The 14,935-nt window shown below is 39.1% G+C and overlaps 1 protein-coding gene across 2 annotated transcripts in view; it reads right to left on the reverse strand.

Annotated features, from left to right (window-relative positions):
- The window catches only part of B4GALT6 (beta-1,4-galactosyltransferase 6), a 65,273-nt gene that overhangs the window by 31,423 nt on the left and 18,915 nt on the right, over positions 1–14,935 (reverse strand). For both annotated transcript variants that reach the window (XM_004742880.2, XM_004742881.3), the window contains 2 exons: positions 11,222–11,338; positions 5,079–5,192 (listed from right to left, as the gene is read on the reverse strand). In XM_004742880.2, the coding sequence (XP_004742937.1) occupies positions 5,079–5,192; positions 11,222–11,338 (231 nt within the window). The remainder of the gene's footprint in view (positions 1–5,078; positions 5,193–11,221; positions 11,339–14,935) is intronic.

Consider the following 14,935-nt stretch of genomic DNA (forward strand, 5'->3'; position numbering starts at 1 on the left):
ACAGCTCATGAACCCCGATCCCCTAGTTGGTCACTCCATCTGGCCAGTGGTGCCCCGGAGTTCCCTCTGGTGCCCCAACCTCTCTCCGATGCCACGGTTTCAGCACAGGCTCTTGTCACTCCTCTTGGCCCCCTCAGAAAGCTTTCAGATTCTAGTGTTTCCCCGTTCTCATCCATTTTTCAACTTCTCATCAGAATAATCTTTCTGAATACCATCTTAGTCATATTATTCAGCTGCTTAAAGCAATGGTTTTTGTTTGTTTGTGTTTTCTCCTTTTTTGCCCCAATCCTTTGAAAACTGTACCCACTCACCCTCTGTACACAGAGGGCATTAACTCAAACCTTGGCATACAGGCTCAGGGGCTCTGCTCCATCTGAGGCCTATCTCATGGATGTCCAGGGATTCATGGAACCCACACGGCCCTCAGGCCCCTCACCTCCTTGTCCAGCCTCACTTCCCACACACCCCACCACACACCTACCCTGGTCACAGCAGACCACCCTCTGTTTTTAAAACACAGAACCCTTGGTGCTCTGGCCCTGTTACCTCAGCTGCCTACTGCACAATCTTGCAAGACCCAATTACAACATCCCCTCTCACTGACGTCTCCCTCCTTCTAGAATGAACCACTGAATCCTTCCATCACACAATAAACCATTCATAGCAATGAGCACACTGCCTTTCTCTGAGCACATTACCTGCTCTAGCTGGTTGGACACGGGATCATATTCAGCTTTGTTTCTCCTCTGCCTGTCCCTGTGAACAGCCCAGAACACTACATGTGTTTTACTCTAAAATGGCTCCCATCCCCCTTTTTACAAAAACACATGCATGATGGTTTGTCACCCTAAGCAATCTTTTAGCTTCTTTTAGGTGTATTTGTTTACCTTGTCCTTCTTTGCTGATTTTCAATTGAATTATTTAAATTCATCTCAAAATTTATTGCATCTCAAAACTATTGCAATTATCAGGTTTAAACCCTAAAGGGAACTATTCCACAAACAGTAAGGACAAAATACATGGAAGTTGCTACAAATGTATTCTATTTGAATTAAGGATTAAAAGACAGGAAAACTCCAGATAAGTCTACCTTAACACTGCAAAGTATACAAATGACATTTTCTAGCTCTCCTTTACTCAGAAAAATCAAAACATTCACATTAAGCACTTACTATTTTTAACCTCTAGATAAAGTGAAATTTCTACTTTACTTCGTTAGCATGGAAGTCTCACATAAATTTTAAAAAGCTAAGTGGATTAAACCCTCTGAAGAATCTATAAATACTAACACTGACAAAGAAGTCATTCATATTGTATAAATAACACACATTAAAATAGATTTTAGAGTGTAACTGATTGAAGGTAAAATATTGCTGAAATCTGTGAAATCGATTTTATCTGAATTCCAATTGGAAAAGTTCCAACTTTATCTTTATGGCAATCCAGTGCTCTAGTCCCATTGTTACACTAGAGAAAAATTTAAAAAAAAAAAAAAATTCTAGCCAGATAATCAAATACCAATTTTAAGCCCTCACTTTGCTTTTGGTGAATATAAGAGAATTAAGTATCTTTCATACATGGACAGGTTTCATCAAAGGAGATCTTCTTCCTACACAGACTTCCTTTAACTATTATTTAGGGAGGTATTGTATTCAATTATTTTGTACCACATTTTAATAAGATTTTACACTTAGTTATTTTAGTATGCTGTTCTCTATTATGGATGGGAAATAATCCTGTTAATTAAAAGTAAATTAGGGATGCAGCTAAGTATAGAAGCCCTTAACTCTACCCATTTCTCCCAGGCTTCTCATTCCCTTGGTCATTACAAATTCTGGCTCCCTCAAAGCTGTGAGAAAGAAAGGGAATATCAAACTAATGTCAATCAAGCTTCAAGCACTGCACCTCTTTGTATCCTTGCAACACTGTGAAATTGATATTATAGTCCCATATTTTCCAGACAGGTAAAGCGAGGCTCCACTCTGCAGAGGTCACATGACTAAGCGAAGGGGTTCCACTGCATGGCCCATGCAAGGCCCTCGTGGAAAAAATCTCATTACATTGGCTGTACCCACAGCCCCTTTCTAAGTAGTTTCTGGTATGTGGCCTATTTTCTACTTGGACATGGGGTTGGTGCCGTACCCAAAGCCAGAAGCCCACGAAGAGGCCTTCTGTGAAAAAAGGTGGCTAGCTAAAAGAGCGTGATCCTCTTCTGTGACGAACCCAAGACTGACGGAAGCAGTGAACAGTAGCACCAGCACATTTGGAGAACAGGCAGTGCCTAGCAGCCTTGACACAATCTCTCAAGCACCAGGACAGGAGCAATTACGAGTTATGGGCCTGGAGGAGGACAGGGCTGGTAGGAAGGCCTGGCAGGCAGATGCTTTTAAACAGAGTTTAATTAGTACCCATAAAGCAGTAATTAAGAAAATGGCAAGTACACCAAGAACAGAAAGATTTCCTAAAACTATAAATCCTTGAATATGCAAATTATGAAAATGAAATTATTGTAATCAATATTTCAACAGAACATTACTTAGTGGTTTCAGCACTGCACAGACAAAAACATTCATTTTTAGAAAACCAAGGCTACAATAACAAATGACAAATACACAGCCACAAAAATCACAGCTTCCTCTTCTACTATAAGACAGCAAAGAGAGAGCAAGATTAGAAACCACTGAGAATTTTTTTTTTTTTAAATACCCATGTTCCCTGTCAGGTTAATAAAATCACTTATGGTGTGGGACCAATAATGATAAAAGTTCCCTAGGCTCAGTAGAGCCAGGATCTAGTCTAGATTACTGGGTCTAAAGTATGGCCGAAGGATGACTAGCATCTAGGAACTTGTTAAAAATGAAAATTCTCAGACCCTCCTTGAGATCTACAAAGTCTGAAATTCTGACAGTGGAACACAACAATCTAGATTTTAAAAGACTATCCAGCTGATTCTGATGTACTCCAAAATTTGAGAACCATGGCCTTAGATATTGAAAGGTGACTCTTTTTTATTACAGATATATAACATCAACAATTTACCAACAATAAACTGAAAAAAATCCTACAACTATGGCAGGCAAAGGTTAATTTCCTCAATAAAGAATACTCATGAGGGGGTGCCTGGGTGGTTCAGTGGGTTAAAGCCTCTGCCTTTGGCTCAGGTCATGGTCCTGGGGTCCTGGGATCAAACCCTGCATTGGGCTCTCTGCACCGCAGGGAGCCTACTTCCCCCACCCCCAACTCTCTCTCTGCCTGCCTCTCTGCCTACTTGTGATCTCTGTCAAGTAAATAAATAAAATCTTAAAAGAAAAAAAAAAAGAATACTCATATAAAGACATAAAAAACACATTCAGATACCACTTTAGAACCCAAGGGTAAACAAGCAATTCACAAAGATGTTCATTTAAATTTTAGTTATATAAAAATCAACATACAGGCTTATATATAAAGAGTATGCTTAAAATTGGGAGCACCTCGGTGGCTCAGTCCGTTAAGCAGCTGCCTTCTGTCCAGATCATGATCCCAGGGTCCTAGGATTGAGTCATGCATCGGACTCCCTGCTCAGCATGGAGTCTGCTTTTCCCTTTCCCTGTGCCCCCCACTTGTGCTTACTCTCTCTCTCTCTCTAGCTCTTTCTCTCTCAAATAAATAAAAAAATATTTAAAAGAAAGAAAGCTAAATGCAAAATGGTAAAACTGTTAGAAGGAAATAAGAGTATTTGTATGGCCTTCAAGTAATAAGGAAAGCTTTCTTAAGACCAAAAAGCAATAACTTTAAAAAAATCACTGATACACTTAGAAACATTATAAATTTAAACTTCTATAAAAGTTCCCATAAACAAAATGGAAAGACAAGCCAGGGACTTTGAAAAGCTGTTACACCACATACAGCAGATAATAGGTCACTGTTGGAATATACATAAAGAACTTACATCAATTAATATGAAAACCCAATTAGTCAATATGGAATTGATAAAGCACACGACTGAGTCACAGGAGAGAAAATGTAAAACCACTCATAAACACAACTAAAATTACTGAGGGGCGCCTGGGTGGCTCACTCTGTTAAGTGTCTGACTCTTGATTTCAGCTCAGGTTATGATCTCAGGGTCATGACTCTGAACCCCTGTGCACCTCGGCTCCGTGCTCAGTGGGGAATCTGCTGGAGATTCTTTCCCTCTGCCTTTGCCCCTCCCCCTGCTTGTGCTCTACTTACTCACTCTCCCTCTCTCTCAAATAAACAAATCTTCTTAAAAATGTTACTTGAACCTACTAATAATAAGAAACACTGTTTGAACATTCAAACAGTGAGATATCAGTTCTTGTCTACCATATGAGAAAAAATATTTTCCTCAGATTAGCAAAAATTTTAAAGTCCATCCATATCAACATGGTACACTCATGCTCTGCTGCTGGGGATATAAACTGGTCCAGCTGCTTTGGTACAAATAGAAGCCAGCCTATAGAGCAACTGCAGTTCTAGGTCTGAACCCCCAAACACATGCACACCACGTGCAGAGAACTCTGTACTATGCTGCACCCTATGCTACTACTTTGTGATAGCAAAAGAGCGGAAATAACCTAAATTTCCATCAGCAGAGAAAAAGGTACCTGAAATGTGGTACATTTATTCAAAGATGTACTATACAGTAGCTACGGAAAATAAATAGATCTATATGTATCAACATGGACAGTTCTTTAAAAAAGCAAGCAAATTACAGATTTTACATAACTTTAAGACCATTTATACAAATTTTTAAAACCTTTGCAACATTACAACTTTCTATCTAACCATCTATTTATGTAAAAAAAAATTTTTAAATAACCTGTAAGAATACAAATCAAACTCATGATAGAGGTTACTTGTGGGTAAAGGATGAGCTTTTTCCACAGTTTTTCAATCCCCCTCCCCTTCCAAAAAAAACTTCATCAAAAAAAGAAAAATCACGTAATACGCTATGTAACATAAACATTAGCACCCACAGTGATGATCTGAGCATGAAGTGCTCAAACTACGTGGTTTTTATTATTTTATTATAACACAAGCAAACAGTTAAGTCAAAATTAGATGACACTTACGCATATAAGGCAGTTTTTCTGGGCAGGGTAGATATGGTGAATATGTGAAGTTTTCCGGAAGATATGTTGTTGTTTGAACAAGATAATCACTTGAATTATTGCCTTCAGGATAATCTTGGAGAGAGAGGAAAAAAGTTACAACCGAAAAACTGCCTTTTTCTTTGCTCCTAGCATGAAATCCGTCACTATCACTGCAAGAAGACTTGCAACATGCAACCTACGGAAGTACTTAAAAGCAGTTATCTATAAAGAACAAAGGAAAAGCAAACACGGCTGCTGTGGCTACTCTCCCATTCACCCTTCACTGCTACTAGAAAGGACCTCTCAGCATGATTTCCCAGCGAAGCTCGGGGACAAGGTTAGAGAGCAGCCTGGCCTCATCTGTACACACATACCGAGCAGGCTCATCTGTGGCCATATGAATACACCTGTTCCCATCCCTCCCAAGCTGAGCAAGATCAAAAGAGACTGGAAAAGTACACCAGGGGATCCCCACCAGCATCGATGGCCAAGGGTATCCTGGAGACCACAGAGCCACAGCACAATGCTTCTAGTAAGCACCAGGCTGAGGGAGGGGGGTCATGTTTTCTCACCACCCCACACTTAAGAAACTGAGACTGAGACTGACCCACTCAACTTACTTCTGTAACGCAGTCCATTTTAAATCTTTAAGTTCCCAACTCGTAGGCTGCCGTGCCTGGGGAGCCCTGGGCTTTGCATTACATTAGGTCCATTATCGCTCACTACTATAAGTTCGACAGCATGGAGGGCACTGGTTAGAGAGCCACAGTCAAATGTGGAGTTCAAATCCTTGCTCCGACATGCACGAGCTTTGTGGTACAGGGCCAGACAATGTAGTTTCTCTTCTCTACCTACCACATGTAGCCGTTTCCAGATTTCAATAAGAGAAATGCACAAACTGCTTACAACAATCCCTATCCAATGGCTGGAGCTCTAAGTGACTGGCTCAGAGCCATGCATAGGACTTAACCCAGGACATTCAGAATCTTAGAAATTTTGAACTTGGAGCCAAAGAGATCGTGTTTTGGCCCTTTCTGGAACAAGGTTCTGAGATGCAAGTTTGAGAACCATGAACTGACAGGTTCCTCTATGTCAGAGGAAGCCAGTCTAAGAGGACAAGACCAACAGGTGGTAAGAGACAAGACATGGAAACAGCTGATTCAACAAGTGTCTGTCTCCTGGATCATAAACCATGTACCCACAAGAAATGAAGCTCTAGCAGACACTTGAGGAAAATACAAAGAGGTCCTTTCAATCTCCAGGAATCTGTTCTGATGACAGAGTTATTCCTATCTGAACTGGTCTGCAGGCAGAGAGGTAAGAAAGAGGAGAACGGGCATACGACTTGAAAGAGAGGCCTACCAGTGACCAGCAAGCAAAAGGCAAAAGGTAAAAATCACACACCTTACTAACCTATAAAAGCTAAACCCTCTCCCTAGGGAAAAATGGTAGAATCCTGGCAAATGAATATGAAGTATATGAGAAGAGTCAAAGAACACTAAACACCACCCTGCACACCTTTTGCCTACCACAGTTATCCACCCATCAACAAAATGGACTTGACAGGGGTGCAGCCTGGGCTCCAGGATGGCACTTCCAAGCACAGGCACGCCTGCTGAAAGGAACCCCGTAGAGCCTCCTAAGTGGAGGGTAAGGGCTTCCAGTAAGAATGAGGGGACAGAAGTTGAAGAAGAAGGTCCAATTCCAAAGCACTACATGGAAATCCCAGTTGTGATTTGGCAGGGCATGGGGGAGGTTTTAAGATAAGTGTACTTATTGACAGGAAACACCAAGATGGTAAGTAGGGCTGAACGATGTACAACCGCTAAGGCCGATGCCAGGAAGCGGGAAAGTGGGAAAGCCCCAGTGACAGAATCCCCCCAGGAGCGCTCTCCAGAGCAGCCCTGGAAAGCACTTCACAGGAAAATGCTCTAAGCCAAAGGGGAGGGGCGTTCAGTGCACAGCAATTGTTTTGTAAGCCCAGGGACACACCAAGACCAGAGACCCCTCTAGTAATCCATACTCCATGTGTCCCCCATATACATCTGAAACGTTTAAAGATACTGAACATAAAATAAGTTTAAGTCCATTGAAGTTCTGTTTCTTTAAGATGCTTTTAAAAAATATATCTAGATACAGATCAAACTTCAAGTTATATTCAAAAAATTTTTCTGCATTTATGGGGACTCCTACTACACTAGGCAGCCACTATAGTCTATGCATTTGTGGGAGCCAAAACCAGAAGATAATTAAGGTTGTCCCTGGCCTTTATGTGTTCCAAAGATTGATTTTCTTATAATCCTGAGGATAAATATTAACATTCTCAAAATTCTTAAGTATTTCTTAATGTTACGTAGTTAACTTTAGATGAGAGTATTTTCTTTTTTGCACAACTTATTCTTTCTTGTGATTAATGCTTGGGCCCCTTCTCTTAGCTACATGTTATGATTCTATAAATCTGCATCCAACTCACAGAAATTGTAAGCTCTTTAGATGTTTCTGCTAAACAAACTATTAACGGAAGCTCCCCCTGGGGAGTCTGGTGGCAGCAGAAGGCCTAAAGAACTGTTTCACTTTTTATTTTAGTGCTAGAATGACTGAGTCTTTCACAAAAAAAAAAAAAAAAAAAAAAAAAGTATCACTTTGATCAGTTTTTAAAGGACTAGATTAAAAATAAAAAACTCAAAGACACACAGAATAGCAGTATATTCATTTCCTTTAAATACAAAGTTTTGGAGCTAAATGTGTTATTCTTGGCTATATCATTACAAATGATCATAAGGATCAACTCACTGCCAGACTTACAGAAAAGTCTCTGCACTCCTTGGGTACTGTGTCCAGTGGTGCTTATGTCATCCCAATGCATTATGTATAAGTCTACCCACACACCCCCTGCCACTAGTCTGAATACTTTTTTTTTTTTTTAAATCAAACTGCCTTTGATTTCCAGTATCAAAGTATCTACAACATGGTAAAAACTTACTGTAAATGAACTCTTCACAACTGATCATTCAGCCAACAATAATTTAAGCTTTTGGAGACTATACTGTAATAAACCCACAAAATCATTATTCCCACAAAGTGCTTGGGTCCATCAAGTATAACCACTGCTTTCAAAATCAGGAGCATTACGCATGATAGATGCATTTGAGGCGGATCTACCACAACTGCTTTAAAATGTAGACATTATTTCATCTAATGAATGGATGAGTGAAAACACAATGAGTTCTGGGCCCGAGCTTTTTTTCTCTTTTCTAGAGCCACACCTAAAGAGAAGAGAGACAAAGAATGAAAACTGCTGGACAGGTCCCTTCCTCAGCTCTCACTGGAACTTACCACTTACAGGAAAAGGAGAAGAGCACCAAACTGGATTCGCAAGGGCTTTGTTCTTCCTGCAAAGGGCAGCTTCAAGTGGGAACAGAAACTCAGTGAGAATTCTAATCTGTTTACCCCTGGCTTGCTCTGTTAGCCCGGCAGTGTCTGAGGGTTCAGACCACACAGCCATCAAGCAGGAGGTGCACTCGGCTATTTCTAACAAATCTACCAGCTCTCACATTGCATGACCCTTATCATCTGCTTCAGTAATTATTCACTGATTACATCTTGTTTCCTTAATTTGACTAACTCCATAGCTACAAGGCAAAGCATCATTTGATGATGGGAGTATGTGATGTCTTTGCAAAAATATTCTATGTAGTACTTCTTTACATTTGGTGTTTCAGAAAGTCAAGTACAAGGTTAAAAACCCCTTTTTGAAATCAAATGTTCTTAGAAATATCGCAACCTATTTGCCATCAAGTGTTAAATTTTAAATGCGCTAGCATATATTAATCAATTCTCCCCCAGACTTCAATTAGCTCTCAATACACCTTACTGGCCATTATCTCCTTACTAGCAGATTATATCTATATAGGTTTGTGCAGAAATAAACAACAACTTCATTATAAGTAACTATGTATGCTTCCATCTCTCTCAAAAGAGATCCTCATACAAAGGGAGGATGTTCTTCTTAGTGCTGTGTCTCCAAGTATCGATGTAAGAATACTGACAACATGAACTGTTCAATATACATGAACACAGCAGAGTCTCATGGTTGCCTCCTCAAACTCCATTTTTACTTACTCATTATGTAGCAGAGCCCCAATTTCATTCAAAGCACCAGTGTGCCCAGCTCGTAATTTACAGTCCCTACAACCAAGTTCTGGTCAATGCGACAGAAGCAGAAATACCATGTGAAACTTCTGGAAAGTCTCCTTAAAAGGGTCCCTCTGTTCTTCTTCCTTCTTCATTTCCTTCTTCCTACTAACCCAAGTACAAATAGAAAGACTGGAGCACCACAACAACCTTTGAAGACTATAAAACTCCATGACAGAGCAGAAGATGGAAGGTGTGTGGAGAATTTCTCTACCACAGCCCCAGACATCCAACTTCTGGGTCTCTTTTACATAAGAACGTGGAGTCTCATGGGCTTAAGCCACTGCAGCCAGGTCCCTCTTACAGCCAAACCCACTTCCTAGCTGATACAATGACAGAACAGTTTACCACCAGTAAATGAACCATGAGAAAAATTTTCAAAGGTTCATCAAAGTAAGCTAAATCTAATCCAAGTAGGCAGTGGTTGTTTGGTCAGTATTGAAACTGAGTTGGTAAGGGGAAAAGAGGATTTCCCTTCTTCTTATCTTCCACTTGTGGGGTGGGGGGTTGGGGGGAAGAGTTTGTCTTAACCCAGTAATCAATTCTCCTAATTAAGCTCAACTGAGTTCCCACATGAAACTTATTCATGCCCCAGGAAAGGAACTCGATTATGCACCAATGTCCAGCACTCCCTTATACAAACACAGTAGTCTGAGGATGCTGAGTACTTCTGTCCAGTTGAGTCAAGTTTTAATGAACACTTGACAATCAGTTTATTCAACCAGGACAAGTCCTAAAGAATCTTTTATAATGTTTAAAATGCTCCTAACGTTGACCTACTATTCAGAAGACCAATTAAAGCAGAAGACCAGTTAATGAGATTTTTACGATACTATTAAAATATCAGGTACAATGACGGTCTTTCTAAAAGAAACGTCCTTCGACTTAAAGGGGAGAAACAAGAGTGTTTTGACTTGCGGCATCATAAAACAAATCAGACAAATGACTAGACTGAATTTTGCAAAAGCACGTGTGAAATTAAGAATGAATCTGATACAGTCTTGAATTTTTAGAAGGGTAAAACTATTACTCACCGTAACATACATTTTAAGAAAGAACATCTATGGTTGGCAGATAGTGTGTGCATGTGTGTGTGTGTATCTGTCATTGACGGTGGCACAATGGAGAACTGTTGACAGGAATGAAATCTTAAATTTTAACTGTTTAAAATGAGAATATAAAGGATGCAACAAGTGATAACCAGTTACTGAAACTTTTAAGTAGCTTCTAATAACACTTCAGAAGTCACCGCAGAAACACTACCCCGTGGGAGGCTAAGCATTCTTTCATGACAGTTCAATGTATTTGCATCAATTCTGCCTTCATTCAATCACTAATATTGGCCCATTACTTGGTTTTAACCTCAGGTGATTCTGACGGACATTCTACTTCCAGATAATATTTTTAAAGGAAAATAGCAGCTATGGATTTCCACTTTTATATAATTTCTCCTTAAGCCCCGTAAAAAGGCCATAAAATTATTAAGAATCTTCTATAATTAAAAACGTAAGTATTTACTAAACAGAGTTAGAAAAACATTTTAGGAGTTAGAATAGACATAAAGAGAGATGGCGGAATGACTAATTTGGATAAATTATTCTTTCTGCGGTTGATTTTAACTACGATAGGTGAACTGAAAAAGCACACGCTGCTTTTTGTACTTTATGTTTGCAAGAATTAAGTTTAATAAAAAAGAATTAAGTCCCGTATCTTTGTACAAAACCCCCAACCCCTCTGTGAGAACACCTTTATAGATCCTAAAACATGGACAGTCTGGCCCAAGTAGCGAATGAATCTCCCAGTACACGTGGTAGGAGATACCTTCATCTTTAACAGGAGTCTCAGAGCTTGAGGGATCTGGTTTACTTCTTTTGACTACAAAGGTAAGAAGCAGAAACAAAGCATGATGAAGAAGCAAGCAATCTTACCTGTACCATTGAGGGTAGTGTTTTTATTTGTGTACAGCCTGATCATATGTCCTATTGTTTTCACATTTTCTCTCAACATTATTCCTCGAGCTTGTACCATAAAGAGATATGTGTTGGCTATAAAAAGGAAAGAGAGGAAACATCATGACTCAGTAAGCTTTTTTTTTTCCTAATTTAATAAAATAATATTCGGACTGGGGAACAGCCCAATAAACCCAAACTGACTCAGTTAACATGTCCAAAGGGAACAAAGAAATACAAAATGACTATTTCCTATTATCAGAAACTTATAAAAACAGGGGAGCCTGGTGAGCCCAATCAGAAAAGCATGTGATTCTTGATCTTGGGGTTGTAAGTTTGAACCCCACATTGGGTATTAGAGATTTCCTTAAAAAAAAAAGAAAGAAAGAAAAGAAAAGAAACAAACTTTAAAAAAGTTTTTAAAACAATAAAAATGAAAAATTTAAGTAGTGATATCCCATCCAATAGAAGGAGACTAAATGAATATCATAATGAATTCCTTTATCCATAAATGATTTTCTACCATAAAACATACTTACACATTTCAAAAAGGCATTTTATTACCAACATACAATCATAGTATACTTTCTCTAATTCTACATTAACTTCCTCAAACCCCAAACTCCACAAGAGCAAGTATTCCTTACCTAATAGTAAATATATCATAAATCACCATAACAACTAGTATGAATATGACTCTTGAAATGGATCTCCTAAATTCTCCTAAATTCTCACTGTGTTTGTGGAAGGAAAGTTAGGGGGCAAAATGACCTAGAATCAATACCTATTTTGGTTAATTTCTCTCTACTGAGTTAATTACTTAAGAACTTTTATACTCCCTTTCAATCACAAATTTATCTACCAGGATGGTAAAAGCAGACACAATTAAAATCAATGTGCATTTTCAAGTTGGTACATTTAATTCTTTGTGTTAAGTGCTTCAAAACTAGGCCCCTAATTTCTTGCTTTGGGAGAAACTGGTCAACTGACAAAGATGACAAAAATCTCTGCGTTCTGAGATGCCAGCACTCCTCAGAGAAGCACAGGGGTAATCAAAAGATCCTTTCTTTCTCAGTCCTGATTCTGTAAGCACAATGCACAACTCTAGACAACTCATTGAATCTCAGTTTCCTCACCTAATACAGTCGGTGTATTGCCTTAGATGTTCTCTAAAGCCCTTTCTACTCTCCATTCTCCAAGAATACAGCCAAAAAAATCATACACTCCATTCAATCAAGAGGAAGAGGATCATTTTCATGGCAAAAACAAAAAACTGCAAGTCTCAGTTAATGACTCTTCCAATTTTAAAATAAGTCAGCCCTGAACACTGATGATGCTCTCAAAAAATGAATGCCAAAATAAAAAATGTTAAATTCAACTCATTTTCTGGGCCCTGCTCTACTTCCCTGAGTTGCTACAGAGAGATGAGCAAAATGTGATGTTTACTACCACCTTTAAAGATTTTATTTCCTTATTTGAGAGAGAGTATATGAGAGAGAAAAAACACATGTGCATGAGTTGGGAGAGGGAGGAGGAGACTCCTCGCTGGGCAGGAAGCCTGATGAGGGGCTCCATCCCTAGGACCCCAAGATCATAACCTGAGCTGAAGGCTGAAGCTTAACTGCTTAACCCCTTAACTGACTGAGCCTCTCAGGCACCCCCTCCTTTCCCATTTTTTTTTTTAAGATTTTATTTATTTATTTGACAGAGAGAGATACCAGGAGAGAAGGAACATAAGCAGGGGGAGAGAGAGAGAAGCAGGCTTCCTGCTGAGGAAAGAGCCTGATGTGGGGCTTGATCCCAGGAGCCTGGGATCATGACCTGAGCTAAAGGCAGATGGTTAATAAAGACTGAGCCATCCAGATGTCCCTCCCTTTCCATTTTTTATGTAAATTTTAACATGCTCAAAGCACAAAAGACAATAAATAAACTAGAGAAGCAGAGTACAATAATACTTCTCCTTTTACCTTCAATCCATAACAGAGAAAACAACAGAAATCCAACTTCACATAAGTTTACCTCAATCATTTTTAAGAGCGTGTCTACATCCTCTCTAGAAAGCAATCCTATAATTAGATATAACTTGTTTAGGCTTGAATTTATTACACCCCTCAGGTTACAAATACAAGTTTTTATTGAAGTTTTACTCTTGAGTAGACTCTAAAAGAAAAAAGAGATAAAGTGAAAAATGAAAACAAAAAAAAGAGCCAACCAAAAATGCAGAAAAACATTCAATAAAAGCCAACTAACACTAGCAAAAGCCAAGATCTAAAATTCAACCGAAATGATGCAGAGGAAAACCATCAAATAGAAAACTAATTCTAACTTACAACACCTTGGAGCACTGAATCCTAAAGTTACACATGAAATTTGTTATCAGTGATCTAATATCTTGTAACATCTGTTCTGCACCAAACCACAGAGAGGACCTATCATATGGCAGCAGAACTGAGTGGCTCAAAACAATACTGGCCCAAGCCAGGATGCGATAGGTGAGACCATCCATGTGCCCTGGAAACTGAATCTTTAACACACCTATTCACATAAAGAATATTGTCTGACATCGGGAAGCCAAGTCAGACTTGAACAGCAAAGAAAAGATCTGGTAGAGAAAAGAAGAATCCTCAAGGTAAATTATCCTAAAAACTTCCAAAACATCAGGTAACAAACTTATACAGGGGAAAAAAAAAAAAAAAAAAAGACTGATGACAACTGTGACAAAAGAATACATTTACTATTCATTAGATGGATAGAGAAAAAATTAAGGAAGGCAAGATACCAAGCTCTCCAAATGGAGAATCTATTAGTTTATTTTAAATCATTTACAGCTAATTGAGTTATAGTCCTTAGGTTAATAGTCCTCATGGGTTTAATCCCTAAAGATCAAAACCCATTAGGGAATGAAGGTGTTTTGTTTAAATAGTCATTGCTAACAGGAAGAATGCGGTGTGTCAAAGTATTGCAAGGCACACTAACCGAGCATGAGAGTAGTTCCAACTGTCGGATTTCCAGACACCTTAAGCTGTTAATCCACACTCAAATAACTATATGACCACTAATTACTATTAGGTACATCTTCTTGGTAAACCAGCAAGTTAGAGGAAATCTTTGTCAAAAATTTCTATTCCAAGTAAGAGAAATTGCATTTCAGAAAACAGGGAAATCTTTATCAGCTTTGCCCTTTGGTATTTAGAAAACTCAGAAATACACTAAAAAAAACTACCACTGCTTAATTAAAATCATGCCCTGTTCTCTACTCTAGTTAATTTGCTATTTGCCTCTGCTTTGTGAGACATACATTTAACCTATTTACCTAGGTCTGCTTTGTGGGAGGTGGTGGGGGTAGCGGAATACCTACAACTTAAAAAAAAAAAAACACTCAAAAATCAAGTTTACAACAGCTAGACATCCTACCCTTGGTTTGTGAAGCAAGAGATGGAATTCTCAGCTTAAGGAAACTAAGGAATGCACTTGCTAGTAATGTGTCTCCCCAAGCCTTTCCACATCCAGCTCTGTTCACTGAAAACAGTATTCCGGACAAGGAGAATGTGCCAGTCTGCACTGATCTGGAAAGCTTTCCTGAGCTTCAGAGGCTTCAGACACAGCGTCCCCCTGGTCCCATACTATGATACATGCCACAGGTCTGTTACCAAAAAGTAATCCAGCCAGGAGCTGATTTTAAGAGGGAGATTA

The sequence above is a fragment of the Mustela putorius genome, unplaced genomic scaffold (genome assembly GCF_011764305.1).
Source record: "Mustela putorius furo isolate JIRA1106 unplaced genomic scaffold, ASM1176430v1.1 tig00003858_pilon_pilon_pilon, whole genome shotgun sequence".
NCBI lineage: Eukaryota > Metazoa > Chordata > Mammalia > Carnivora > Mustelidae > Mustela > Mustela putorius.